The sequence below is a fragment of the Puma concolor genome, chromosome D4 (assembly GCF_028749965.1).
Source record: "Puma concolor isolate L17-30 chromosome D4, mPumCon1.1.hap2, whole genome shotgun sequence".
NCBI classification, from domain to species: Eukaryota; Metazoa; Chordata; class Mammalia; order Carnivora; family Felidae; genus Puma; species Puma concolor.
In genome coordinates this window covers 58,562,248-58,588,596 of record NC_141679.1, presented here as the reverse complement: position 1 = coordinate 58,588,596, position 26,349 = coordinate 58,562,248, and the positions used below count along the sequence as shown (strand labels likewise).

At 45.8% G+C, this 26,349-nt stretch overlaps 1 protein-coding gene and 1 long non-coding RNA gene across 5 annotated transcripts; one reads left to right on the top strand and one right to left on the bottom strand.

The window, feature by feature from the left end:
* Nucleotides 1-709: 709 nt before the first annotated feature.
* On the top strand, nt 710-6,474 carry LOC147574909 (uncharacterized). The gene is made up of 2 exons (XR_015242833.1): nt 710-3,152; nt 5,033-6,474. It is a non-coding gene; the product is annotated as an uncharacterized LOC147574909 (long non-coding RNA).
* On the bottom strand, nt 3,937-26,349 carry CLTA (clathrin light chain A). 4 transcript variants are annotated; one of them, XM_025915049.2, is made up of 7 exons: nt 25,999-26,349; nt 17,993-18,030; nt 15,611-15,728; nt 10,872-10,983; nt 6,527-6,580; nt 5,321-5,356; nt 3,937-4,369 (listed from the first exon to the last, which is right to left on the bottom strand). In XM_025915049.2, exons 1-7 carry the CDS (start codon nt 26,213-26,215, stop codon nt 4,198-4,200), a joined length of 747 nt encoding a protein of 248 aa, XP_025770834.1. In that variant the 5' UTR covers nt 26,216-26,349; the 3' UTR covers nt 3,937-4,197. The 4 variants fall into 4 exon arrangements, with proteins under 4 accessions (XP_025770834.1, XP_025770780.1, XP_025770794.1 ...); XM_025914995.2 differs by lacking the exon at nt 5,321-5,356; XM_025915009.2 differs by lacking the exon at nt 6,527-6,580.

Genomic DNA, 26,349 nt, shown 5'->3' with positions numbered 1-26,349 from the left:
ACATCCTGAGCTGAAGTCAGACACCCAATCGACCGAGCTACCCAGGAGTCCCGGTAGGCCTGTATTATTAACTATAGTTGCCACACTGTGCATTGCTTCCCCATGACTCAATAAATGGAAATTTGTATCTTTTGACTCCCTTCAGCCGTTTCACCCACCCCTTCCTCATCCTGCACCTCTGACAACCACCAGTGTTACCTGTTCTCTATGAGCATGGTTTTTGGAGTTTTTTTTTTTTTTAAGATTCTACTTAGAAGTGGATATTTCATATGGTATTTGTCTTTCTGACTTTGCCCTCAAGGCCTATCCATGTCACAAATGGCAGTATTTCATTTTTTATGGTTGAATAATGTGTGTGTGTATGTGTGTGTTTGTGTACGTGTACATGTATGTGTACACAGATACCACATTTTCTTTATCCGTTTATCCACTGATGTACACTCAGGTTGTTTCCAGATCTTGGCTATTGTAAATAATGCTCTAGTGAAGAAGGGGTGCATTTATCTTTTCAAGTTAGTCTTTTCATTTTCTTTGTTAAAATACCCAGAAGTGCAATTGAACTATACATTGGTTCTATTTTTAAATCTTTGAGGAAACTTCATACCATTTTCCACTGTGGCTGCACCAATTTGCTTCCTACCAACATAGTACAAGGAGTCCCTTTTCTCCACATTCTCCCCGTTGTTTTTTGTTTTTTTTTTAATGTTTTTATTTATTTTTAAGACGGAGACAGCATGAGCAGGGGAGGGGCAGAGAGAGAGGGAGACACAGAATCCAAAGTAGGCTCCAGGCTCTGAGCTGTCAGCACAGAGCCGGACACGGGGCTCGAACTCACGGATTGTGATATCATGACCTGAGCTGAAGTCAGATGCTTAACCGACTGAGCCACCCCGGTGCCCCCGTCTTTTTGATAATAGCCATTCTCACTGTGGTTTTGATTTGCATTTCCCTGATGATCAGGGATACTGAGCATCGATGCATCTAGCTAGCTGTTGGCTCTCTGTATGTCTTTGGAAAAATGTCTGTTCAAATCCTTTGCCCATTTTTCAATCGGGTTTGGTTTTTTGTTCTGCTGGTATAGGAATTTTTACATATTTTGGATTGACCCCTTATCAGATATGATTTGCAAATACTTTCTTCCACTCATTAGGTTGCCTTTTCATTTTGTTGGTTTCCTTTGTGCACAAACTTTTTATTTTAATGTAGTCCCACTTTTCATTTTTGCGTTTGGTGTCACATTCAGAAAATCACCAAGACTGATGTCAAGGAGTTTATTGCCTACTGGTTTCATGTCTTATATTCAACTCTTTAATCCATTTTGAGCTAACTTTTGTGTATGGTGTAAGATAAGTGACCTAATTTTCCCAACAGCAATTATTGAATACACTGTCTTTTCTTGATTATATATTCTTGTCTCCTTTGTCGTAAATTAACTGACCATACATTCATTGGTTTATTTCTAGGCTATTCTGTGCCATTAATCTAGGTCTGTATTTATGCCAATACTCGATTACTATAGCTTTGTAATAATATAGTTTGAAATTAAGGAGCATGAGGCCTCCAGCTTTGTTCTTTCTCAAGATTGTGTTGGCTGTTTGGAGCCTTTCGGGGTCCCATACAAATTTTAGGGGTGTTTTTTAAAAATGCCATTGGAATTTTGAGAGATTGCATTGAATCTGTAGGTTGCTTTGGGTAGTGTGAACATTTTAACAATATTCGCCCAATCCCTAAGCATGGAGTAGCTTTCCGTTGATTTGTCTGCAGTTTCATTTATGTCAGTTTTCAATGTACAGGTCTTTCATGTTTTTGTTTAAAAATCCCTGGGTATTTTGTTTTTGATGCTGTTTTATAAATGGGACTATTTTAATTTCTCTTTCTGGTAGTTTGTTATTAGTGTACAGAAATGCAAGATTCCTGTGTATTGATTTTGTGTTCTGCAACTTTACTGAATTTATTAGTTCCAACAGTTTTTTGGTCTTTGGGGTTTTCTATATGTCATTTTATCTGCAAAAACTGACAATTTGGGTGCCTTTTGCTTGCCTAATTGCTCTGGCTAGGACTTCCAATACTATGTTAACATTTAAAATTTGACATAAAAAGCAAAGTGGTCCAAAGAAAGAAGTTTGAAACTAAATGTTGAACACTCTACTGAGTCCATGGACCGAACTCCCTCCTTTTTATGAAACCCCATGTGGGGGATGCAGGTTATCAGGAACAATTCTAAGTTACTACAGCTTTGTCACAAACCACCCTAAAAACTTAAGAGGTTCAAACAGTAATCATTTCTCTCTCGGATTCTGTGGACTAGGAATTTAGGAAAGGCTCTACTTGGCAGTTCCGACTCCAGGTATCGGATGTATTTGCATTTACAGCGGCTAGAGCTGGGCTAGTGGGAAGTTAGAACACGAGGGACTGGCCAGACGTTTCTGCTTGTAGTTTCAGGATCTCTCTGTGTGGGCTGGTCTGGGCTTCCTCACAGAATTGGCTTCCGGGTGACTCAAGGACTTACCAGCCTGTGTAGCTTTGCGTGTTCCAACAGACCAGCTGTAAGCTGTGTTGCCTTTGATCTAGCTTTGGAAGTCAGAGCAGTCCTTTTGTCGTGTCAACCAGTCACCTCTTGATCTGGGGAATGTCAGACTTTATGGATCTTTTACAACCGCCACATCTCCCCTCAGGAAGCCCATCTGGTGTGAGAGAGGCAAGACCAGCCTAGATACTGCCACCAGGAGAATACCAAAAGGTAAGCTGCCCCACGTAGAAGGCCATGGGAGCTCACCGAGGGGAGTAAGGGAAAGCATTTTGGAGGCGACCTTTGAGCTGGTTCTTAAGATGGATTTTGACATTTTGAATGGCATTAGCAAGGTCCAGAAGTAATAAATGGTTGAACAGCGAGTGATTACTTGACTGCAATCAAAAGTGGCTGAAGGAGGAGTGAGCAGAGGCCAGAAATGTGAGCCAGATCAAGGAATGCCCAACCTAAGCACTTCGAGAGAGGCGGGGACATGGGCAGAAAAGTAATGAAGGTTCCTCTCCCCTCCAGATACAATTACCATGGGAGAGATGGTGAACTTTCCTTCTTGGCAATATCTACTACCCCTCCTGGGTGGTATTACAGGAGTTTACAGCACTCTCCAACTTGGAAATAGTATCAGGTAACTATAAGCATGTATTTCTGATTTGGCTTTATTAGTTGCTTGAACTATCACCTAAAATGTGACAGGCTGAAAGGCATATAACACGTGTTGAAGCCTGAATGGAGTACACAGTCTCTTAGTGCTACCTGTCGTGTAGATCAGTATGGTCCAGAACTTTCTGTGATGATGGCTGGGATGCTACCTAACCACAGGCAGCCATTAAGCATATGAAATCTAGGGCTGGAAATGTATTTTAATTAATTTAAGCACACGGGCCTAGTGTGCTGGTTAGCCAGGCCTACATGAAGGGTTTGGCAAGTGCAAGAGTGGAGTCCTAGGGCTGGCACAGACCCCAATGTGTGCTGTGGAAATTCAGAGTAACAGGGCTAGCCACAAAGTAATGCCATCCTGATTCAGGTTTACTGGGTCAATCCGATGGAATAATATATACCCCAGAGAGACCCCTGGTGAAAAATACTACCCAAGCCCCTAGAGTAGGGGACAGTGACAAGAGCCGGCCGGGAAAAATATTTGGGTTGGTAAGGGGATTCACAGCTCTCTCTCTGGGGAGCAATGGGAGGTTAATTTTCAGCCACGGGACTCCCTTTTTTCAAACAGAAACTTCCACAGCATCCTACTACATACAGATGGCAGTAACTTGGAGCTCTTTCAGTTCAGAGCAGGAATGGACACTCCGTGGCTGTGCCTCCTCAGGGCTAGAAGTGATAAAAGGAAATCCATCATCCTTTCCAATCTTACTCCAACGTGCAGTGTATCTTGAGGTCAATAATGAGACTTCATGGTTGTTTCTGAAACAAATTTATTCTCAGAATAATGCACAAAAGTAGAGGTTGAGGCTACCTTTGGGAGGCTTCCTCCCCCTCCCCTCTGAATGCCAGGGAGAACACAGTTGAGGGAAACATGCAATCACAAACAATGATCAACTCTAAAGACAAAAAGGTTTGGTCCAAAAGAACTCAACATAATTAATCCAATTACTGTGAACAGCTTCACTGAGTAGGATTAAGATATTGCAGATGTAGTGTTTCCACAGGGTGGCTCTTCAGTGCACCAGGGGGGCCTGCTTGAGGGAGATGAGGACAGAGCGCATGCGGGAGACGTCTTTGGCCTGCTTGCTGGACTTGGGGTTAAAGTCACACAGCCGGGCCACCCGTTCCCACTCAGTGCCTGGGGACGACTCGTCTATGTCGTTTACAAAGGCTTCTTCTGCTGCCCTGGAAGCAACAATGAAAGCTGTTGGTTTAATGTAGAACCCCTTGTGAGCTACCTGGTGGCTGCCTCTTCATGCCTGACTGAATGGCATCTGCTTTTCCAAAGAGTAACAGCCCCTGCCTGGCTCAGGTCAGATTCAGGAGCAGACACGTGGCCAGTTCTCCCAGGCACAGGGGCCGGGACTGCTGTGTAAAATGTTGGAATACAGGTGTTTGGTGCAGGGCTCACTCTCTCTCTGTCTCTGTTGACACAGAGCATTAAAAAAGCAAGTCCTTGGCCAGCTATGCACTGCCTTCATTAACAGGAGCAAAGCAGCAGGCTGGTCAAGAATGTGAACAGTGGTTTATGTTGGGCTCTACTGAGTTTCAAGTAAATTCAGACTTCTAAAAAGCCCACCGGTCATTGCACGATAGCCTCTGGATTTATCCCTAAGACCGGAGAGAAACAGGGCAGATCAAAAGGAATTCAAGACAAAGCTCCCATGCGAGCAGGCACTAGAGACTTAAAGCCATTCTGGAAGGGGGTTTGTTAGGACATTGTCCAGTTCAGCTCAAAGTTGGCCATTTTCCCTCCAGCCGGGTGCCTTGGGCCACTCAGGGCACTCTCTGGAAGGGGTGGGCATCTGATGGCTGAACAGCCAATCAATGTCAGTTGCTTTTTGCTAGGATGCTGCTCCAACGATCTTTCACGTCAAGGTCAGCCCACCCCCCAGTTGGGAACTGGTGGGAGCTACAGCCTGAAAGGACAGCGGAAGGAGGAGGGAAGACACACTATATTCATCTACTCCGACAAGCATCACGGGCAAAGCAAAAGCAATGGAGATGACTGGTCTGTGGGGACAGGGGGTGGCACTCTCACAGGGATGGCCGTGGCAGACACTGCTGAAGCCCAGAGCCACTACAACACTGCGACTTCATGGCACACACAGGGGCAGTGAGAAAGGTTTACTTAACTGTTCTAGGCTGTAGCAAGGATGGTTTATGTTTGTGCTTAAAGGTGAAGAGAAGAAAAGAAACAAGGAGAGAAACTTTAGGTCAGATATAGAAAATGAGAATGAGCTCAATGCAGATGGTCAGTAAGCTAGACATGCCCTTGCCACTCTAGCTACACTTGGGAACGTGCAGCTGGCTTTGCTGGGCCACCCTGCTGCCCAGCAAACCCAGACTCGACCTTTCCAGTCTCCATTTCTACTCCAGAGAGAATGTGCAAAAAATCAATCCAACACCACCTGTAAGTCCAGCATTTCACAAATCTCATTGCAAATGCATCTGGGGACCCAGGGAACCCCGCTCTGTATTCTAAAGGGATGAACGTGTAAAGGTCACAGGCCCTAAGAGGCTCTACAGCCATGAGCCTATTGTCCACCCTTCTACCCTCATCTCCCTTGTATCAAAAGCTAGTCCTAATTCTTAAGGAAACAGCAATACTGCTCTGAAAACAAGAATCCTTAAGTACTTTTCCAGAGAAGATGTAGTTTTCTTTGGAAGAAGAAACCACAGTGGCCCACACCAGATAGCTTTGGCCATCTGGACCTTAAAAAGCTTGGGGCCTCTTTGTGCCACACTAGGGGGATAGGGCAGCAGAAGGTGGCCACTAAACAATTTCCAACATATAAAACCATAGAGAAATAATTACAGAGCTCCCCCCTTACCCAATGAGACAACCTCCTCTGCTCTGGACTCTGCTGCCCCAAGGGAGAAGCAAACCAACCCCACATGTCGTTCTATAGAATTAAATGTAGGAAATCCTGCCTCCCTCCCCCCCCCCCCCAATAGCTCCCAACCACAGAGCTTCCACCTGTTCCAGGTGGGGACACGTCCCGTCCCCACCTAGGGCAGGTAGGTAGCAAGAAGTTAGAGCCCACCCCCGTCCCACAGCCTTCCCAGACAAGGTCACAAATGACCCACATTTTAAAAGGGAATCTGCTTCCTTCTCTCCAAAACCCTGGATGTGCAAAAGGGCTATCGGAGTTAAAGGGAGTCACGATTCTGCAAGACAAATCGATGGGTCATACCCCCAACCTTATAACTCTTAGGCAATCCCCAGAGTGCCAATCTGAAATAATTCAGAAAGCAAAGCAACTTGTGACATAACAGGAACATTAACTCTAAACAAAAAGTAGAATCAAAACAAGAAAAGGAATTAGTTTTGCAACATACACATAACCAATCACGTCAGCGAAGGGTTGTTTGTAGAAAGCTTCATCTGCCACCCTAGACAGCAAGAGGTCCAAAAGGCAGGCAAGCAGGCAGGAAAAAAGAGAGAACATTGAGAAGCAGAAACATCTCAAATCCACAGTAGAGGCATGACTGTGCTCCAGGGCGCTGCTCCCAAGGCTCCGTCCTCACCCAGCAAGGCTTCAAGTGCTGGAGACCAGCAGGCAAGGTTCTCCGCTGGCCTTCCCCAGGGGCGGGTTCTCCCAAGGGAGCCCTGCCAACTCCTTCCCCACCTTCTCCTGACAACGGCGAGCCTTTCTCAGCGCCCGCTTCCAGGTAAGCCCTTTTAGAGACTCCGAATCCATCCGATCCAATCCTCAACCCCAACGACCTAGGAGAACACTAGGACGTGGTCTCACCAACACTTTACAGATCAGGTAACAGGAGGCCTAGAGATGAAGCAACCTGCTCAACCCCAGGCGGCAGAACTCGGAAGCAGGCCGGCCTGGCTCTCTGCACTGTGCAGTAAGGCTTCTTCCCTGCTGGCGGATGACCGGGAAGCCACGCTGCCAGCTGCCCGACACCAAACACGCTAGGCCCCAAAGCCACTGTCCAACTACTGCTTCTGAACCACCCTGGCTCAATGGGATCAGTTTTCAGTATTCTGGGAACAGATGAGGAAAAAGTTGCCGGACACAAGTGGCCTGGTGGAAAGGACTGCAGCCCAGGGTCCTGGCTCGGGCACCGTCTTCCTGTGTGTCCCCGAATAAGCTGGTTCGTCCGCTCAGTCCAGCCAGACTGGACTGCCACCACAACGTGCAGTCCAGAAACCCCAACTTCACTTCCCCTCTCACTCACACCAGGAATGGATCAAAGTGGCAGGGCTCTGTGGGACAGAAAGGGAAGGGGGGCACGCTGGGTGGAGGAGTTTACACCCCCACAGACAGGCTGGCTTATTTAGACTTTGTTGCCCCAGGCTGAATCCCTGGGCCCAGCCAGCCCACCCCATCTATTGTGGGTGGGCAGGGAACCTCCCTGCGGAAATCTTACCCTGTCCTTTGCCAGGCTGGTTTTGGGGCACAGGAGCAGGAGGGGCATTTTGAAGGAAAATCATGCCTGTTTATTAACCTAGGGTCACTTATTTATTTAAAGGGAAATTCTAGTGATTTTATTTCAGTTTATTTTTAGACTCACCCACAGCCTGCCTTCTTTCCCATTTTGGTTTATACATAGGAGGTGTTTTGTGGAAATTTGATTGTAACTCTCAGTGAGTCAGCAGGAAAACAGAGTTGTTTGTGGGCAGAATGAGTGGGCGGGAAAGGAAAGGCCAGACAGCTTGTAAGCCCATAATCCTTTTAGTTTACACAAAGGGCTAAACCTAATCAATTTCAGTTTGTGCTTACTCCTACTGGAAGAAAATAAAGGTTTAGTGACTCCAGTGGAGGCATCACTAAGACAACAAAAGCCTGAATGCCAGGCTTCTGTTCCTTTGCAGTTAGCCCCAAGACTAAAGAGCTTGTTAGTAACAGCAGAGCCCCATCCGGGTCGGGTTACAGACAAGCAGGACAAATGGAAAATCATCATCTAAGTGGCCTGTTTGTTCTTCACCCACCAGACAGAAGGGCCTGAAAGCAGCAATCCTCATGGAAGCCTGTGGGAAAGGGGGCAGGGGGAGGGAGGAGGAATGCCTTTGGGCCTGACCACAGGGTGCTCAAGAGGTGACCCACATCAATAGCCCCAACGGGGCATGGGAAAAATGTCTGCCAACTTTTAGAAGTCTTGAAAGAGGGGAAAAGTTAGCACCAGAGACCCCTGTAAAAGGGGAAATGTTTCTGTCAGTTTGGAAGGGAACATGGTCTGCGGCTGGTCTGGAGTACACACTGTCCTGACTGGCTCCCGTGGAGGAGGAATTTGTTTCCACAGGCTGTCACTAATAATTGATGGCTCTTGTGCAGTGTCATCTGCACCCTGAGTTGGGATAAAAGCAGGGAGATGCAATCTGAGGACTGACACCAGTCTACAGATGCAGTGAAGACAAGATCTGCGGTCATCTGCCCAGCACCACGCCTGGGCACCTAGAAGGTTTTAGTTTGGGGCACCTAGAAGTCAGGAGGCCTGACGATACACTCAAATATAGGCCCTTGCTACCCACCGCATCTCTTCTTTCAAACTACTCTACCTATCTTTGTGTTCCCCCTTAAAAATCCAGCTGCTACAAAAGTCATCCAGAGAGAAGGGCACATGCTTGAAACGAACACTTCATTTTCTCAAAATACTCACTCTTCACCTACGAACAGAGTTCCTTTACATATATAAATGGGACTTAGTCCCACAGGATGCTGTTTAGAGAATCAAACACGGAGGGGGAGTGGTCAACAATGTCACAATCTCGAGGAGGGGGTGTGTGCCATTGGAAGAAGTTCCCCACGGTGGCTCTAAACGGCTCCCATGCTGGTCCATGAAAACTGGAGTAAAATGTAAAAACCACCCCTTCTATCCTGGAACCCTGGTGACAATGGCTCATGTGCCTCCAGTTTTACACAGAGTCTGCCCTGCGCTGCGTGACCTGGTTTTGAAACAACTACACATTCTCCATGAGTGGCAAGTTTAAGTCTTTTCCCCTCTCTGGAACTTGGGAAGTTCACCTATGACATCATCCAACCCGACATTCTACGATTCTAAGAAAGGTACCAAAGCCCTAAACCGATGCCTGGAGGGACTAAACCTTAGAGACTGAGCTCCTGAAAACAGGAGTGCTTACTCCAAGGATAACTGATACTGTATACAGACAACCCCTTTCTTTCCAGAAGGGCTACAGTTTAGCAAAACTGGCCTGAAAAAATTTCCGCAATTAGAAGCCTATTCCCACCATAATAATTTTTTAAGTCTGAGAATCTGTATGTCAACTTGTTTACACATCAGGGACCCTGAACAGGGAGGGTCAGCCCGGTTTTACCAAGTACTTCAGGGCAGATGGACTCCCGGGCAACTTGCTAGAATAAATGGGGCCTCACACGGTACTTGCACAAAGAACTCGCTCCTCTCCCTTTAGAGATGTGAACTTGTATCTGTGGTAAATCATCTGGAATGAGCACAGAATAAAGCAGCCTGGACCCGTCAGCACTTCAAAATGACCACAAGCTCAGGAGAAGCCCTGGTAGTTAATGCTACCCTGAGCAACTCAATGTGAAGACCAGAGGGCAGTCCCCACCGTATTAGAACTTCACTGGAACCTGAGAAGCATTCCTAGAAAATACCTCCCCACAGGAAGGGGGCCAGGACTAGGCTCCCATTTGGCATTTAAGACACAGCCAACAGAACCAACTATGGCCAACAAGAGAAAGGTAGCCGAAGCCTACCGCACACAACGGTCCATCTGTTCTGCTGTAGGTGCCCACGATGGCACAGGCTGGCTGGCAAAGCGGTCTGCTCCCTCTTTTCTGGCAGATTTCCAGCAAGAAGCTGCCAGAGACCAAAGCACTTAAACCAACTTCTGCCTCTGAGGCAGGAACCTAAGAAGGCGCTTTACCCTGAAAATTACAACTATCCCCAGGCTCAGTCTAGCCTCTCTTTCCACTGAGGTAGTGAAGCGACCGTGTGAGAGCTGGGCTCGGGATGCAGCAGGAAGGCGAGCCACTGGCCTACATCAAGGCCAGCAGTGCTGCCTCCACCTCTCTGAGCTACTTCCAAGCAGACTGAGCATGGAGACCACAGCTCCTGCTCGGCGGGGAGAGGAGGAGGCGTTTAGTTTCTCCCTCAACTTTAGGGAGTACATCATAAAGAGCACTTTCAAAAGGTCAATCTTAGGTCAATTTTCTCAGATGTACGCGGAGGACCCTTCGTTCTCAAGTCACCGTGTCGGAACATCCCTGGCTACTGAATTACAAAGCACATTTCCCTGCTAACGGGCCCCTCTGCCTAGCAGCTTTCAGAGAGCAAGGCTGTATTTAGGGGCTGCAACATGACCAAGTCTATAATCCCCAAAGTACTGAGATCCTGGTATATTCATAACGCAGCCCTTCATTTCAGGGTTACGTTTCTGCATGTGGACTTAATCCATGACATAAACTTTCCTTTTTGCTGCTTCATACCGATACAAGCAACACATATTAACCAAACTCTTAGCTAAAGAGCTAAATCCACTACAACTGGGATGGCTAAAGGACAGGCTGGATTAAGCTCATAAGACCCGAGAGACCTGCAACCTTTATGTTTCAAGTACTTTTTCCAAAACCTGCAAATACATTTCACACTAAAAGAGGCAGCACGTGAGAACTACATTGGCCACTGGAAATGAATTTGATTCCATCCTGGAAAGCAAGCAGTGCTGGCAGCACCGGGGACTGACCTGTTATTTGCTTTTGTTTTCTGTAGCTGCTCGTCCTGCCTTGCATACCACTCTTCTAGCTCCTTTATTGCTTTTTCTTTCCACTCTGCTTCTTGCTTCCGAGAATTGGCATCTTTGAAGGGAAGGAAAAGAAATAAAATGAAGCAAAACACAAATCGAAGTCTGCTCCATAAATTTTTTAGTCTTATTAAAACTGCTATGTGCTGGCGGGAGACTAGGCAGGAGGGAAGACAAAATTCTGTTTTCCCTGTTTGTACATCCAGTCTCTGATCTCAGGGATTCCATTCAAGGGGTTTCATATTTTATCTCAATCCACTGACATTAGTGGATTCACTAATTTTGGGATTTCTTTTGGGGGTGGGGTAGGGGAGGAATACTTTCTTTCTTTCTATTTTTTGTTTAATGTTTATTTATTTTTGAGACAGAGAGAGACAGAGCATGAACGGGGGAGGGTCAGAGAGAGGGGGAGACACAGAATCTGAAACAGGCTCCAGGCTCTGAGCTGTCAGCACAGAGCCCGACGCGGGGCTCAAACTCACGGACCGCGAGATCATGACCTGAGCTGAAGTTGGGCGCTTAACCGACTGAGCCACCCAGGGGCCCCAGGAATACTTTCTTAATAGAAAAAAGCCTTTGGGGGCACCAACCAGGGAAAAAACAACTATGGGCCATTCTTTAATAATGCTGTCAATATCAGTTCAGGGTGGACAATTAATATTACATCATCTAACAACATCTTCTCCCAAACTATATTTAACAGCCTAGGTTTGACAACCAATGGTTTTGTAAAACATAAGGTGGCACTCTCTTTTAACTAAAAATGGTAGAAACACCTCTATAAAGCAGGGAGCTGTTGTTAAAATTACCAGAGGTAGAGAAGATTCAGGAATATAGGCGGTAGAATATAGATGGTAAATGTTGAGGGGGACCACAAAATAGCTATTCCTGCTTGGACTGCAGAGTGAGTCTGTGGCAGAGCTAAGACAGAAGTAAAAAAGAAACTAATGGAGATTGCTGGGGGTTGAGGTGGGGTAGGGGATCACTAACAGTTATCCAAAAGGTTCTAGAAATTAGAAGACGCAAACTTAGGTTTGCCATACTGGATTCTCAAACATTAAGTTTCTCAGCTAAGTATTCACTAAGACATTTAGCTAAAAAGACCAAGTCAGTAGAGAGCGGGAGACAGAAATGCAGGTCACATGCAGCTGACATCTGAAGTTACTCTGAGAGTTCACTTTTAAACATGTTCTTAAGGAAATACTCTCTGGCAGGTGTTTTTATTTAAAAAAATTTTTTTTTAAGTTTATTTATCTTTGAGAGAGAAGACAACAAGTGCGCACACACGAGTGGGGGAAGGGGCAAAGAAAGAGACGGAGAGAGAATCCCAAGCAGGCTTTGCACCGTCAGCAAAGAGCCCAATGTGGGGCTTGAACTCACGAACCGTGATCATGACCTGAGCTGAAGTTGGATGCTTAAGCGACTGAGCCACCCAGGTGCCTGTCGCAGGTGTTTTATAATACACCCCTCATTTAATCTTTATAACAATCCCAAGAAGGTAAACTCTAGACCCATGCTCAGCACTGAGACAAACTATAGCTCAGAAAGTTTGAGTAACTTTTCCTAAAGGTTAAAGTCAGTGGCAGAGCTAAGATTCAAACCCAGATCTGCCTCTAAAGCTTACACGTTCTTACTTCATTAAGCTGCGTCCAAAGGGAAGGATGGCAAGGAAAGCAAGCCTAGAAAAAAAATCACAAGATGTGACTAGAAGGTGCTCACCAGTGCTCCAGAAAAGAGTCTGGACAGCACAGAGCCAGAGCCCGACCTGTAAGTAGCATCCTCGAGGAGGTTACAAAGCAGCGGTGGTGGCCAGTCACCCCCTGAAGGAAAGAAACTGAGCATTTGGGAGCATTTTTGGGGCCTTTGCAAGCACATTTTATAGTAACAACCTACAGAAAAGGCTGTGTCTGTAACTACTAGAAATAGCCTACTGGCACCTAAAAACTCTCCGAAAGTTTCGGATTCTAAAGCAGCTGTTAGCCTGTAGCCTGTCGTGTAAGTGAAATGGAGAACGCCACGATGCAACGGGAAATGCTGTGAGCTGGCAGTGCGTGTGGACAAGAAACCAAAGAGTACCAAGGTTAAAATTGAAGGTCACCTTTTCAAGAGTGGTGAAATCACTTCTAAAACATTACTTTTTGACTGCAGAGTATTTGCCTTTGTGTGTAGTCTAATGATGATTTTTTTTAAGTTATTTCTCTGAAAAATTAAATAAAAATTGTGATCTGCAGACTGTAGTCGCTGCATAAAACCACCTCTTTAAATCATCTACTTGCTTTTACAGATTTATGAAGGGACACTAGCAATAAGAATTTAGAATTCTTAAATGCTTAGTACAACAGGGCAGAGATCTAAGCTCAATACAATTTCTGCATCTGGGCAGGAGAAGAGGGAGGGAAGGATGAAGAGTCCCCTTAGAGAGCAGGGCACATGGACGGCTGTCTTCTCTGGCAATCCCTATTACTGCTCATGGAAAGGAAAATTATTTGAGGACACAGCCAACAGCTAAGCTGAAAACGACTGACATGGATTCTCTATTTTTAGCATCTGTGCTTTCTCACAGTTCTTGCAAGGAAAAAAAAAACAAAACAAAACTGAAAAAACACCTAAGGTTCACAGACCAATTTAATTCAGCTGCAAAGCCACATGTTTGACTTCCTTCATAAAAACATCTTAAGGGGCCACCTGGGCGGCTCAGTCGGTTAGGCATCCAACTTTGGCTCAGGTCATGATCTCACAGTTCGTGGGTTCGAGCCGCGCGTCGGGCTTTATGCTGACAGCTTGGGGCCTGGAGCCTACTTCAGATTCTGTGTCTCCCTCTCTCTCTGCTCCTCCCTTGCTCACCCTGTCTCTCTCTCTCAACAATAAATAAAGATTAAAAAAAAATTTTTTTTTAAAAGCATCTTAAGAAAACTACAATTCACTGAACATTCCCAAGGTGCCCAATCTGGTAACTGAAAAAAATGCAATTCTTCCAGACACCAAAAGTGTACTCCCTCCATGGAAGACAACTCTACTAAACTTTGGGGAAAGGGAAAAGATAAAGTTGGGTTCTGAAGCGTGAAAAATACTAATACCAGCTAAGTCTTGCCTCTCAGCTTACTCAGAAGCAGCAGCCAGGACCAAGGCTGCCGGCACCACAAGGACAATTTTCATCTTATCCGATGCAGGAGCTACTAGCTACACGTGGCTGTTAAAATTTAAAATTCGGTTGCTCAGTCACACGAGTCACATTTCCCGTGCTTAACAGCCACATGTCGCTAGTGGCTACCATCACTGGAGAGCAGAGATAACGTAGTATTTCCATCATCAAAGAAATTACTACTGGATAGTGCCATAAAGGTTCAAATAGAGGTGTGTCCTTTGATCTCAAAGTCACATAAATTGGACTGGAGAAATAACAGACTCCGTCCTACTTCCAGGTGTCAACTACCCCAACCGAAGAATAGGACTCACGTGTCTACTAATTCAGCGGTTCCCAAGAAAGAATAACGCTGACATTGTGGGTACACAGAAGAACATCGTTATTTCTAGATACACAATAAAATATTTAGGCATAAAATACGTGATGTATCTGAAAGTGGACCAGAAATGTGTGTGTATAAAACATACACATACACACACACACACACACACACACACACACATTACATTTATATAAAGATAACCCAATATGACAAAATGTTAATTACTGAATCTAGGGGGTACACACAAGTTCATTTTACTCTTCTTTCAACTATTCTGTTTGAAATTTTAATGAAAAGTTGAGAAGACTGCCCCATGGCTTTATGTCCACACTGTGCCATACCTCTGCAACTCCCAAGTACAGATACCAAGCCTCCCAATCCTGACCAAAAGCGACACTCCATACACAGATCTTCACCGAAGGCCAGGCCAGCTGGCACTGATCTTGGGCTGGGCCTGCCTGGTGGGATAGTGTTCACTAAATGCGATGTGACTAAGGGACAGATGGGTCTGGACTATGAAACAGGGCAGACTTGAGCTGAATTGTGACTCCACCACTTCTTAGCTAAGTGACTCAAAAACTTATCCTGGGATTCTCCCATTCCTCACCTACCTACAGAGGTAAAAACGTACCTTACAGAGCTGTCAGAACAGGAAAACAAAATTGTACATGTTTCCTACAATTTACATTTTCCTCTTAAAGCATTACCTTAAATTCAGCCTTCAAATGATAAATGGACTCTGGAGTCTCTCACATGGACAGGATACCTACAAGTTTATACAACACCCTTATAAATACCACCCCAGACTACCCTTGGGATTGGTAACACTGATCTTATTCCACAGAGGAAGTAACAGACACTGGAAGGTTTGAGCAACCAAGTGCCCAGAGCTGGTAAGAGTTAAGCCTGGGCCTTGAACCTAGTCTTTTACTCCAAGCTCAGGACTCTTTCCACAGCACTGCTCTGCTCTTCCTGAGAGGATGCACTCGGTGGCCAGTGGCGACTCTCCGAGCTGCCCTAATCCTCACACAATGGCCTGTGATCAAGCGTCTCCATGCCATGCGGGTGGCCTTGGGGCCTTTATTTAGGTTGAAAAAGAGATCTTCCCAAATACGAGACAAGGACATTATGGCTAATTCTAGTTAAAAAGGGTAAGAGTCAAGGTCAACTATCACACTGAAAACAGACACCCAAAGACATAAAGGGATTCCTTACCAAGGGCTTCCAAGCGTTCCGTTTGCTCTTCTCTCCACTTACGGATACTTTCAGGCTCTGACTGCAAGCGATCCACTTGTGAAATAGCTGCATAACTGTCTGTTGGACCATTACTCTCCTTAACACAAAACACAATTGTGTTCTATCAGTACCAGACGTTCCTTCCTGAAACACACCTCATCCGTGGCAGAACCCCTGGTTATGTACAGCACGGAGGCTGTTGTAAAATGTTAAAGGATTACCTTTAAAAGCAACAACACAACCTCACGTGCCAATAGGGAGCTTTCAACATTACTGCACAGAATCCTTACAATCTACAAGGGAGGTAGTTTTTATCCTACCTGTTAATAAATGGGACGTGAGTGGGAGAGAGGAAAATTGGGGAGGCGGGTAATAATGGACTTCCTAGGAAACAGTGTTAACGGTTTTTGTTTCCCCACTTGACACACAACTTCTGTGGAATCTTCAAAGTAACAAAGGTAAATACACAGCCCAGAAAGGCCTAGAACCTAAGGCTTCTAAATGCCATTATACAATGTAGGAAAAAGATCACTTAATGCCACCTAACCAAAATGTGAGAACTCTGGGTAAAAGAGTCCAAAAGAAAACGTGCATCCCTACAGTCACACCAAAGAAAAGAATAAAAAGGCAAGCAAATATGAGTCACGAGTGGGGGATAGGGGGGCAGGTTCTTTTACAGTGGCTAAGGTCTGACAGCTGATACACTGATAAAGACTCAAACAGAATTTAATCTTTAAGAGATTTATCTTTTAGATTTTTCACCTGTTGAACTAGGAAGTAAATTCCAAATTAACCTAACCAGACCATAAAGGATGGAAGGGGAGTTACTTAAAATATTAGTAACTAAAAAACAAACAAAACTTAGTAACACTTTCCATGTGTCAGGCACATAAAAGCTTTATCCCCCAAGCAAAGTTTTTCTTCCCATTTCACAGCTGGAGAACTGAGACACAGAACTGACATGTCCACTTCACAGCCAGTTAGGGACAGAGCCAGAATCTGAACGCTGTTGTGTCTCACTCTAAGGATTAAGCTCTAAACCAGGGACTGGAAACTAGAGTCCGTGCCAGCTGCCTGTTTTTGTAATTACATTTTACTGGAACACAGCCGTGCCCATTCACTTATGTTCTGTCTATGGACGCTTTCACAGCACAGCAAGAGAAGTCTGACAGAGACCTTCGTGACAAAGCTTAAAATGTTTACGACCTGGTACTTAACGAAAAAATTAGTCCATCCTTGGTTTACTTTTTTTTTTTAATTTTTTTTTTCAACGTTTATTTATTTTTGGGACAGAGACAGACAGAGCATGAACGGGGGAGGGGCAGAGAGAGAGGGAGACACAGAATCGGAAACAGGCTCCAGGCTCCGAGCCATCAGCCCAGAGCCTGACGCGGGGCTCGAACTCACGGACCGCGAGATCATGACCTGGCTGAAGTCGGACGCTTAACCGACTGCGCCACCCAGGCGCCCCAGTCCATCTTTGGTTTAAACCAATTAGACTAACATCCTTCTTTAATTGGTTGAGGGATGGGCAGAAGAAACCCAGGCATAAGCAAAGCATCATGCTATTCCCCCAAGGCTATAGTGACTACTTCCACTTGGTCCAGAAGGAAACACACAACTCTTGTTGGGTGCTTGGGAGAAGAGGAGAAACCTCCACTTGTTCTAGACAAAAGGACATGCACACGTGAAGCCCAATGTGCCCTGTGACCACCATTCGACCACCATGAAAAAAGCTAGTGCACAAAAATGCATGCTTGGCGGCCAGAGTCCGAGAACACTTCAATTACATAAACTACTAAAACTTCGCTGTGTTTAAGGTAATCCAAGTTGGGCTAGCAACTGAAAGCTTAGTGAGGAAGAGGTAAAATAATGGTAGTAACCAAAAATTCCAGCCACCCCCACCCCCAATATCATCTCAAAAGTTCAAATGCTGACCCCACCACATACCAGCTTTGTTACTTTTAGACTACTCTCTCTCTGTGCCTCAGCTTATTCATCTGTAAAGTGGGAAGGACAATAGTACAGGTTCCCCAGGTTGTTGAGAAAATTAGAGATTAAGCAGAAACACTTGACACGGTACATGGCACATAGTGTTTAGTCACTGCTACCATCACCATCACGAAGGTTCATTTCTGGAGAATAAAACTGGTAACACTAGGGCCAGGTCAGTAACATTTTAGAAGAAGGCTCTATCAATGTCACTTCTCTTCAAATCCTTCCATTCTAGCAGGTAACATACCCAATACTAATACATCTCGGAAAGTCAAAAGAGTGGAGTCCTTTCTAGATCAGTGAATTCAACTCACAGGAAAGGAAGCCTTGACCACTATCATTCAACATAATCAGAGTACTCTGTACCTGGTAGTATTCGCCATTCATCACTCCATCAACAGCATCTGCAAGACATAAAATTCAGTCTATCAATCAGGGCTGGTCAAACGCTAGGCCAAAGCACTCTGGCATATAATACCATACTATATGCTGCAGGTACTGTAAGTTATACTAATACTATCCCTTGTTAGGCACTAGACAGAACAAATGACTTTCTGTTTAATGAAATCAAGATGTACTTATACACAAATTACTTCACCAAAATGTGGATAAAATCTGCACCAAGCCCCTAGTTCAAAACCTTTTGATCTTCTGGCCTAGAAAGAGAACACATGGACGCCTGGCAGAAGAATCTCAGAGAGCAACACTGTCTATGAAAGTTCTGGAGAAGGCAAAGCAAAAGTGGGCCCTAGAATCATCCAGTCAGCAGTGACATGCAGCTTCATATTCAAACCAAGGTGCTTTCTTGGAGGTAAGAACTCTCCATCCTGTGCCTATAGAGACCCAAGGGTCTACACCTGACTTCTTGCTAATTCCTCCAGACTACCTGGAATTAGCCTGGGCTAGTAAGATTCGGGCATACCAAATTAAATCAGTGTTTGCAAGGACACAAGTTACAAAAAACTCAAAGTATGGTGTACCATCCAGTCTTGCACAATTAATTACTCATGAGCTAAATGAGAAAGTCCATCTGAGAAATGTAAAAAATGCCTTTTCAAGTAAGACCTAGAGACTATCAATCCATATGGTACACAATGGTGGTCCAAGGGTGCCTAGTGGCTCAGTCGGTTAAGCATCAGACTCTTGACCTCAGCTCAGGTCATGACCTCACGGTTCGTGAGGTGGAGCCCCGTGTCGGAGTCTGCGCTGACTGCTCTCTAAATAAATAAATCAAGCAAGCAAGCAAGCAAGGAGACATTAAAAAAATTAAAAACAAACAAAACAGTGGTCCACAAGCTAAACATATTTAAAACACAAGTAAGTACTAAGTAAGAAAATTTCCCCAAACCAGGATGTCCAGGTTTTGGGATGAAGGCAGGCAGACGGACGACCTGGCAATACTGGGCCTCTATGAAAGGATGGCCTTTACATACAGCGTGCTCTGGTCTATCTGCCGGGATCCCCGTCCCACTTTTTTTTTAAACTCCATTCTGTATCTCACTAATTCAGTTACCCGATCAGCCTGCATCCTAACCCCTGCCCTGACCCAAAAGCAGTCACTAAGAGGCAATCTACAGACTGAATGCCATTCCTGTGGAGTGGCTGCTCTGCCTTCCTTCAAAAGCCTTGATCCAGGCAACATAAAAATGTAGCTTCCACCTACACATTCTGCACTCTGTAGCTGCTGACCAACCTACATCTACTACCTACTATGAAGGACTTCTATCATGTATCCAATTTTTTCAAACTACAACGACCATCTTGTCGCCTGGGGCGAGAGACGGAAGATAAGAGATGAACCTAAAAGACACAAGAACCCACACAGTGAAAGAACGCCAAGCAAGCAGTTAGTGTGGGCCACCATCAACAAGGCCCTCAGAAGGCACTCTATGGAAACATCAGGGCTTTCCTCGAGGCCTGGGGCAGGATGCTCTCATCCTTCCCTCAAGAACAGGCAAAGATTTCATTAAACCACTCCTCTGCTCTTGATTCCTAATTAAACTCAACTCGAAATGCCTGTTTTCCAAACCAACCCTAACATTTTATCCATTCTTTTGGTTCTCTTGCTTCTCCCAATTACTCTCCTCTTGGCTTTGAGTATTGAAAACTTTTATAGATTACTTCCCCAGCACATCTCCCTAAGACACTTTTTAAAAAAAAAAGGAAAAGAGAGAAAGAAGAAAGAAATATATAATTTCAACGCTCAGCCCATCGGCTTCTACCCTTTAGCACACACATGGCAACTGCTTTCAGTGAAACCAGACTCCTACAACATATGCTTTCTTGGAATTCATTCATCTATGTCCTTAAATTCTCATTTTTTTTAGTATGAAAGAAACTATTGTTTCCAAGGTGCCAGGCACCATGTCCAACATTTTATACACGTTAAGTTTTAATCCTTACAATAAACCTAGATGTATCAGCCCTTCACAAATGACCTGAAAATAGGTGTAGGGTTCCCTGAAAGATAAGGTGTTCTTGAAGGGGCAAATAATTAATGACAGTATTTTCTCTCTTGATTTTTTAAGATATGTAAGAAAAAATAATAAATGCATGTTTTATAAGATAATCAGCTTTTCAAAAGTGGTGCAATACCTCAGCAGGCGAGGAAGTCAGAGGAAAGATCATCTGATACATGAATACAAACAGCCAGGATCTAAATATTTACCTACCTTCATGGATTTTGATCTATGTTTCAACGGCTGGTTATGATTCTTGCTTATTTCAACATAGTTCTCATATTTTTTAATAAAGCTTGATTTTTTTTCCCTGTTTTCTTTTAGAGGGAGTGTGCAAGTAGGGGAGAGGGGCGGGGGAGGAGAGAAAGAGAGAGAGAATATCTTTATTTTTTTTTCTTAACATTTATTCATTTTTGAGAGACAGAGAGCATGAGCAGGGAAGGGGCAGAGAGAGGGAGACACAGAATCCGAAGCAGGCTCCAGGCTCCAAGCTATCAGCACACAGAGCCTGACGCGGGGCTCAAACTCACAGACTGTGAGATCATGACCTGAGCCAAAGTCAGACACTCAACCGACTGAGCCACCCAGGCACCCTGAGAATATCTTAAGTAGGCTTCACACTCAGCACAGAGACTGACACAGGGCTTGATCCCATGACTCTTTGAGATCATGACCTGAGCCCAAATCAAGAGTCAGAAGCTCAAGCCTGCTTAAGATTCTCTCTCAAAATAAATAAGTAAACTTAAATAAATAAATAAATAAACTTATATATATAGAATTGCTGGTCACAGGATGTACATTTTATTTTTTTAATGTTTGAGAATGAGACAACATGAGTGGGGGAGGGGCAGAGTGAGGGAGGGGCAGAGTGGGGGAGGGGCAGAGAGAGAATCCCAAGCAGGCTCCACACTGTCAGTGCAGAGCCTGATGTGAGGCTTGAACTCACAAAACCGTGAGATCATGTCCTGAGCAGAGATAGAGTCAGATGCTCAATGGACTAAGCCACCCAGGTGCCCCAGGATATACATTTTAACTAAACATTGACCAACTGACCCCTTTTAGTCTATTTCTATTACTACCATCAGCACATGACTGCCCCATTTCTCAGACTTTTTTTTTTCTTTTAATGTTTGAGAGAGCACTAGCACAAGCAGGCTGGTGGGCAAGTAAGCACAAGTGGGGGAGGTGGGGAGAGGGGGAGGGGGGAGTGGGGAGAGAGAGGGGGAGTGGGGAGAGAGAGGGGGAGTGGGGAGAGAGGGGGGGAGGGGGGAGAGAGAGGGGGGAGGGGGGAGAGAGAGGGGGGAGTGGGGAGAGAGAGGGGGAGTGGGGAGAGAGAGGGGAGGGTGGGGAAGGAGAGAGGGGGGAGAGAGGGTGGGAAAGGAGAGAGGGGGGAGAGAGGGTGGGAAAGGAGAGAGGGGGGATGGGGAGGGGGGGAGAGGGAGAGAGAGGGAGAGAGAGGGGGGAGGGAGGGGGAGGGAGAGAGGGAGGGGGAGGGAGAGAGAGGGGGAGGGAGGGGGAGGGAGAGAGGGAGGGGGAGGGAGAGAGAGGGGGGAGGGAGGGGGAGGGAGAGAGGGAGGGGGAGGGAGAGAGGGGGGAGGGAGAGAGGGAGGGGGAGGGAGAGAGGGGGGAGGGAGGGGGAGGGAGAGAGGGAGGGGGAGGGAGAGAGAGGGGGGAGGGAGAGAGGGAGGGGGAGGGAGAGAGAGGGGGGAGGGAGGGGGAGGGAGGGGGGGGAGAGAGAGAGAGAGAGAGAGAGAGAGAGGAGAGAGAGAGAGAGAGAGAGAGAGAATATCCCAAGCAGACTCTGTGCTAAGTGCAGAGCCCTTCATCTCACAATTGTTGAGATCATGACCTGAGCCAAAATCAAGAGTCAGATGTTTAACCTACTGAGCAACCAGGTGCCCCCATTTCTCAGACTCTTAATGACACTAAAGACTGAGTTTTGGGTTTTTAAATTTTGGCTAATTTGATAGCAGGGAAAAAACTTAAGGTGGCTTTGTTGTGTCAATCTTATTTCTTGTGAGGTAGTCATGTATCTGACGTTTGATTTTCTTCCTTACTGAATTGTGAGAATTTTGCCCATTTTTGTGTCTTCCGATCTCTAAATATTCGCTTTGTACTATTTGTCCTCTTATTACAAATATTTTTCCCATTGTTATTTTGTATGATTTATAATATTTAACAACTAGAGCTACTTAACTTGTATGCGGACACTATCAATTTTTCCTTTAGGATTTCTGTATCTGCTTTTATGCTGAAGGACTTTTATACTCTGAGATAGTCACTTTTCCTCTGATACTAAAATAACAAAAATGCCTCTCTTTAATCCACCTGGAATTTAGTTTTTGTAAGACAGAAAGAGTGAGATGATCTTGACTCCTAGAGCTTATAATAGCTAGTATGGTCAGGCCTAAGCCTAAATTCTGGTTAATTTATTACATTTAACACACCAACTGTCCTTAATATATTCCAACCCAGGGCCATTCCCAACAGGAAGAGACTTTGATCGCTAGTCCATATACAAAACTAGAAGCAACGGTCATCCCATACCTCCTCCTAAGTCACATGCTGCCTGTCCTTTAGGTCTGAAGTCTCATTCAAAACCCACTGGCAAGTGATCTGAGCTCGTTAGTTACTGTACAGACATTCAGCTGGCCCAAGTCCAAGAATTTCCTATTGCTACAAAAACATGCATAGACGACATTTAGGGCCTTGATTTATTAGGGTAACTAAGCTAAGTAACCTGATGCTCCAGAAGGAAACTTCCTAGGGCATCTCAGGAACTCCAGAGAGAAACAAAGGCCAGAATTAGTTTCCAGAAAAGGAAGATACTTTGTCCCAAACCCACTTCGACTCCCACATTCCCCATCCACTGGGGGTCAGGCACACATCGGTTTGAATTCCAGTGAAGACATGTATTCGCTTGCTACCTTAGGAAAACTGCTCAACTTCCCCCATGATCAGCTCTTACCTGTAATAGGACGCCACTACTTAGCCTGCGCTTACTGCATGGATGTGAAACCACAAAGAAGCTGGCATACATTAAGTAGGCAGTACTACTAATTATCATGCATGAGACTTCCCTGAATTCTCTCCTCCACTGCTACCAAGAAAATAACTCTCCTCCTCCAGAAAACTTTAATTCATGTGCCTCCCTCCCTCCTTCTCCAAGGATAGACTTGTCAGCAACAACAAATATTGCCTCACTGCCATAATCTCTCAGTAGCTCCTTACCCGTCACGATCGAGGCTTTTCCACAGGTCTAGACTTATGCTGCCACTTTCCTGACTACTTGCTCTTCAGTATGCGAGCCACTTCACTCAGCTGGTCACCCTCCCCCCCTCGAAACTAACCTCTCTTCTCCAGACCTCCTAACAACCGAGGGAGTCATCCAAGGCTCAGGCCCTCCGGTTTTTGCCTGTTCCCATCCTTCATGGGAGTTTCCCCCAAGGCTGGGGAAAGTTTAAGTATGTTCCTCTTTCCTGAATCTGTTAGAGCATCCTGCCCATATATTTCTGTACGGTAACACATCCGATACAGGGCTTCCTCCTAAAATCTGTTTCCTCAGCACACCCCAAGGCCCATAAGCCTCGTAATGCCTCGCTCTCCCCGCTACTCCCAAGGAATAAGAGTACAGCCAGGTAACTGTGGTATTACTACCAAGTAATACCAAGTACAGTGTGTTAACGCTTTACAGGTACTAATGTAATCCTATCAACTCTGTAGATCTGTACAAGGCAGCGGTGGTTACGGAAGCTGCCTGAAACCACAAAGTTAAACTCGGGCTCAAGCAGTCTAGGACAGCACAGAATCTTAACCACTAGAGTGCCTCTTTGAAAGGAAAGAAAGCAGAGCCCAACTAGTTCTCTAATCCCCAAAGGAAGTGCTGACCACTACACTATTACCGATCTCAACTGCACTGTCAGGGGACTGGCTTCAAGTCCATGAACGCTTAGGTCACTAACAAAGTCCTTCTTAGAAACTAAGTCAGCAACCATCCCTTCCTTCCCTTTGCTGAAAGCTTAATGCACAGGGGACCTATCCCCTCCCTTTTACCTCTCCAAACTGCCCATCACCAACATTTGTCTTTCTATGCAGGACTCTCAGACCTAATATTTTTGTTCATTCCTTTGAGTATCTATTACGTGCTAGACACCCTGCTAGGCACTGGGGACACAACCGTGAGCAAGAGTAACACTGTCCTTGGATCAGGACAGTTTCCTAACTATGGGTCCTGATTCTCTGAACTCTGTCCTACCCAAGGTAGCCACAACTGCCTACTTCTGTACCTTTCAGAAATGACCACCTCTTATCCCACGAAACCCCCGCTGACACAACTGCAACAGAACATGGTACAACCAAAGGGCAGGGGGACTTGGGGCACAGAAATAAACTTGCCCTTTTTTCCTAAGCAAGTCATTGCTCTGTAGGACTCAAGTTTTCTTTTATTAAATGAGGGAAGTAAACTAAGGATCTAAAAAGTAAATTTATGATTCTCCGGCAAATGTTAACACCACCCAACCGCAAAAACCTATTCACTTAAGGCCAACTTCATCTCCTGCCACAGCCCAGTTCACAGTTCAGTCCCACCTGCTTGCTGTAATTTGCATTTTCAAGTGTATCGTATGTTCTCATGTAAGTTTTTATTGGGGGACTGATTTGCTTAGGAGGTACCATGGTGCAGCATAAAAACTCAAGAGTCTGTAAACAAGCAGTCTCCCCACTCCTACTCACAAAGATGGTTCCGCTTGGCTGACACAGTAATTTGAGAGTTCTGAGTCCGAATCCTTCCATGAAGAGCACAACTACAGTGCAACAAAATCTCGGTCTCCAATACTCCTTAGCGTCTCATTCCCAGCAGGTTTCTCTCATTTATGTTATCTGCCTGGCCCTTTAAGGCTGTAGTACAAGCACTCCTATCTGCCCTACTGTGCCCTATTTTCCTTTAATTCTTTTTTTTTTTTCTTTTTTTAAGTAAATGAAAACCCAGGTCTTACTTCTTCCAGCTAATTTCCTACTTCCCCATATGACTAGAAAGGTCTCTTCCACTCATCTCTTCCTTCCACCATAATTCCAAACATCACCCACAGCTAAGGCATTCAAAGGTCGGGCTGGCATCCTAAGGCTCGTTTTTTGGTTGTGTTTTTGCCAGACTCCTGGCTGGGAAAAGGCCACACAATATTCTCTCTTCACCTTTTGGAAGGCTAGTCCAGGCTAATCTTAAATTCTGCTTAGGCAACACTGCTTACCAAAGCTGTTCCTAGAGGAAGTAGAGCTCCAGAAATCCTGGCTGTAATCCGTCCGATAAATGGTAAAACTCTTATCCTTCTTTGGCTGGAGTTTATTCCTCCAGGGCTAGGCCACCTTCCTCGAGTTCCCTACTTACGCCTCCTTTCGTCCCCATAATCCAACTCTACACCCCTGAAGTCCTTAAATGCTGAACTGTATTGCCACCTCTGTTGGTGTGTATCCCCAAAACGACAGCACTATGCTCATTTTTTCTGCCTTCCTTTCCCAGTAACTGGTTCTGTGCTGGGTTCAGACTTGCCTTTAAGTCTAGCCAAACTGCGCCAATGCGGCTATGTTTCAGAGGCCAGGCTCAAAGCACAGCAAGTGCTCAATGAAAAGTTCCTGAGCTGAACCGGCTTCTTCAGGCTCGTCAGCCTTACAAGTACTCTATTTTCTTTGCTTTCTCGCTCTATCCCGTCCAGGAGCACTTAAACACACTCATACGACAGAGTAGGCTCACCGAACCTAGGTTTCTGCAATGACTGGGCCAGGGTCTCGTTTCCTCCTTGCACTCTTCCTTACCCTCCACCCCGTTCAGCAAAAAACAAGTTACACAGAGCCCTCAGACCCACCCTGGGCCAAGTTTCTACACAAGTCCTCCCGCCCCAAACGCGCCCGCACTCTCACCCGGACCCCCCGGAGGCTCGCCGTGCGGCTGGGGCCCGGGGGCACCGCCGTCCAGGATGGCGAAGGCCTCGTCGTTCTCGATGCCCGCAATCTCGCTCTCCTGCTGCGCCAAGAAGGCCGCGGCCGGGTCTTCTTCGCCGGCACCGGCCACCCCGTTCCCCAGCGCGGGGCCGCCCGGGGCGCCGGCGGGAGCGCCGAACGGATCTAGTTCAGCCATGGCGGGCAGTTCAACGGCACGGACACCAACGTTGAAAGACAAGCCAACCACCCCACCGACACCGCGCCCCGCAGCGGCAGCTGTGGCGGCGACCGCGATCCGACGACTAGCGGGAGGGAGAAGGCGGAAGCGGA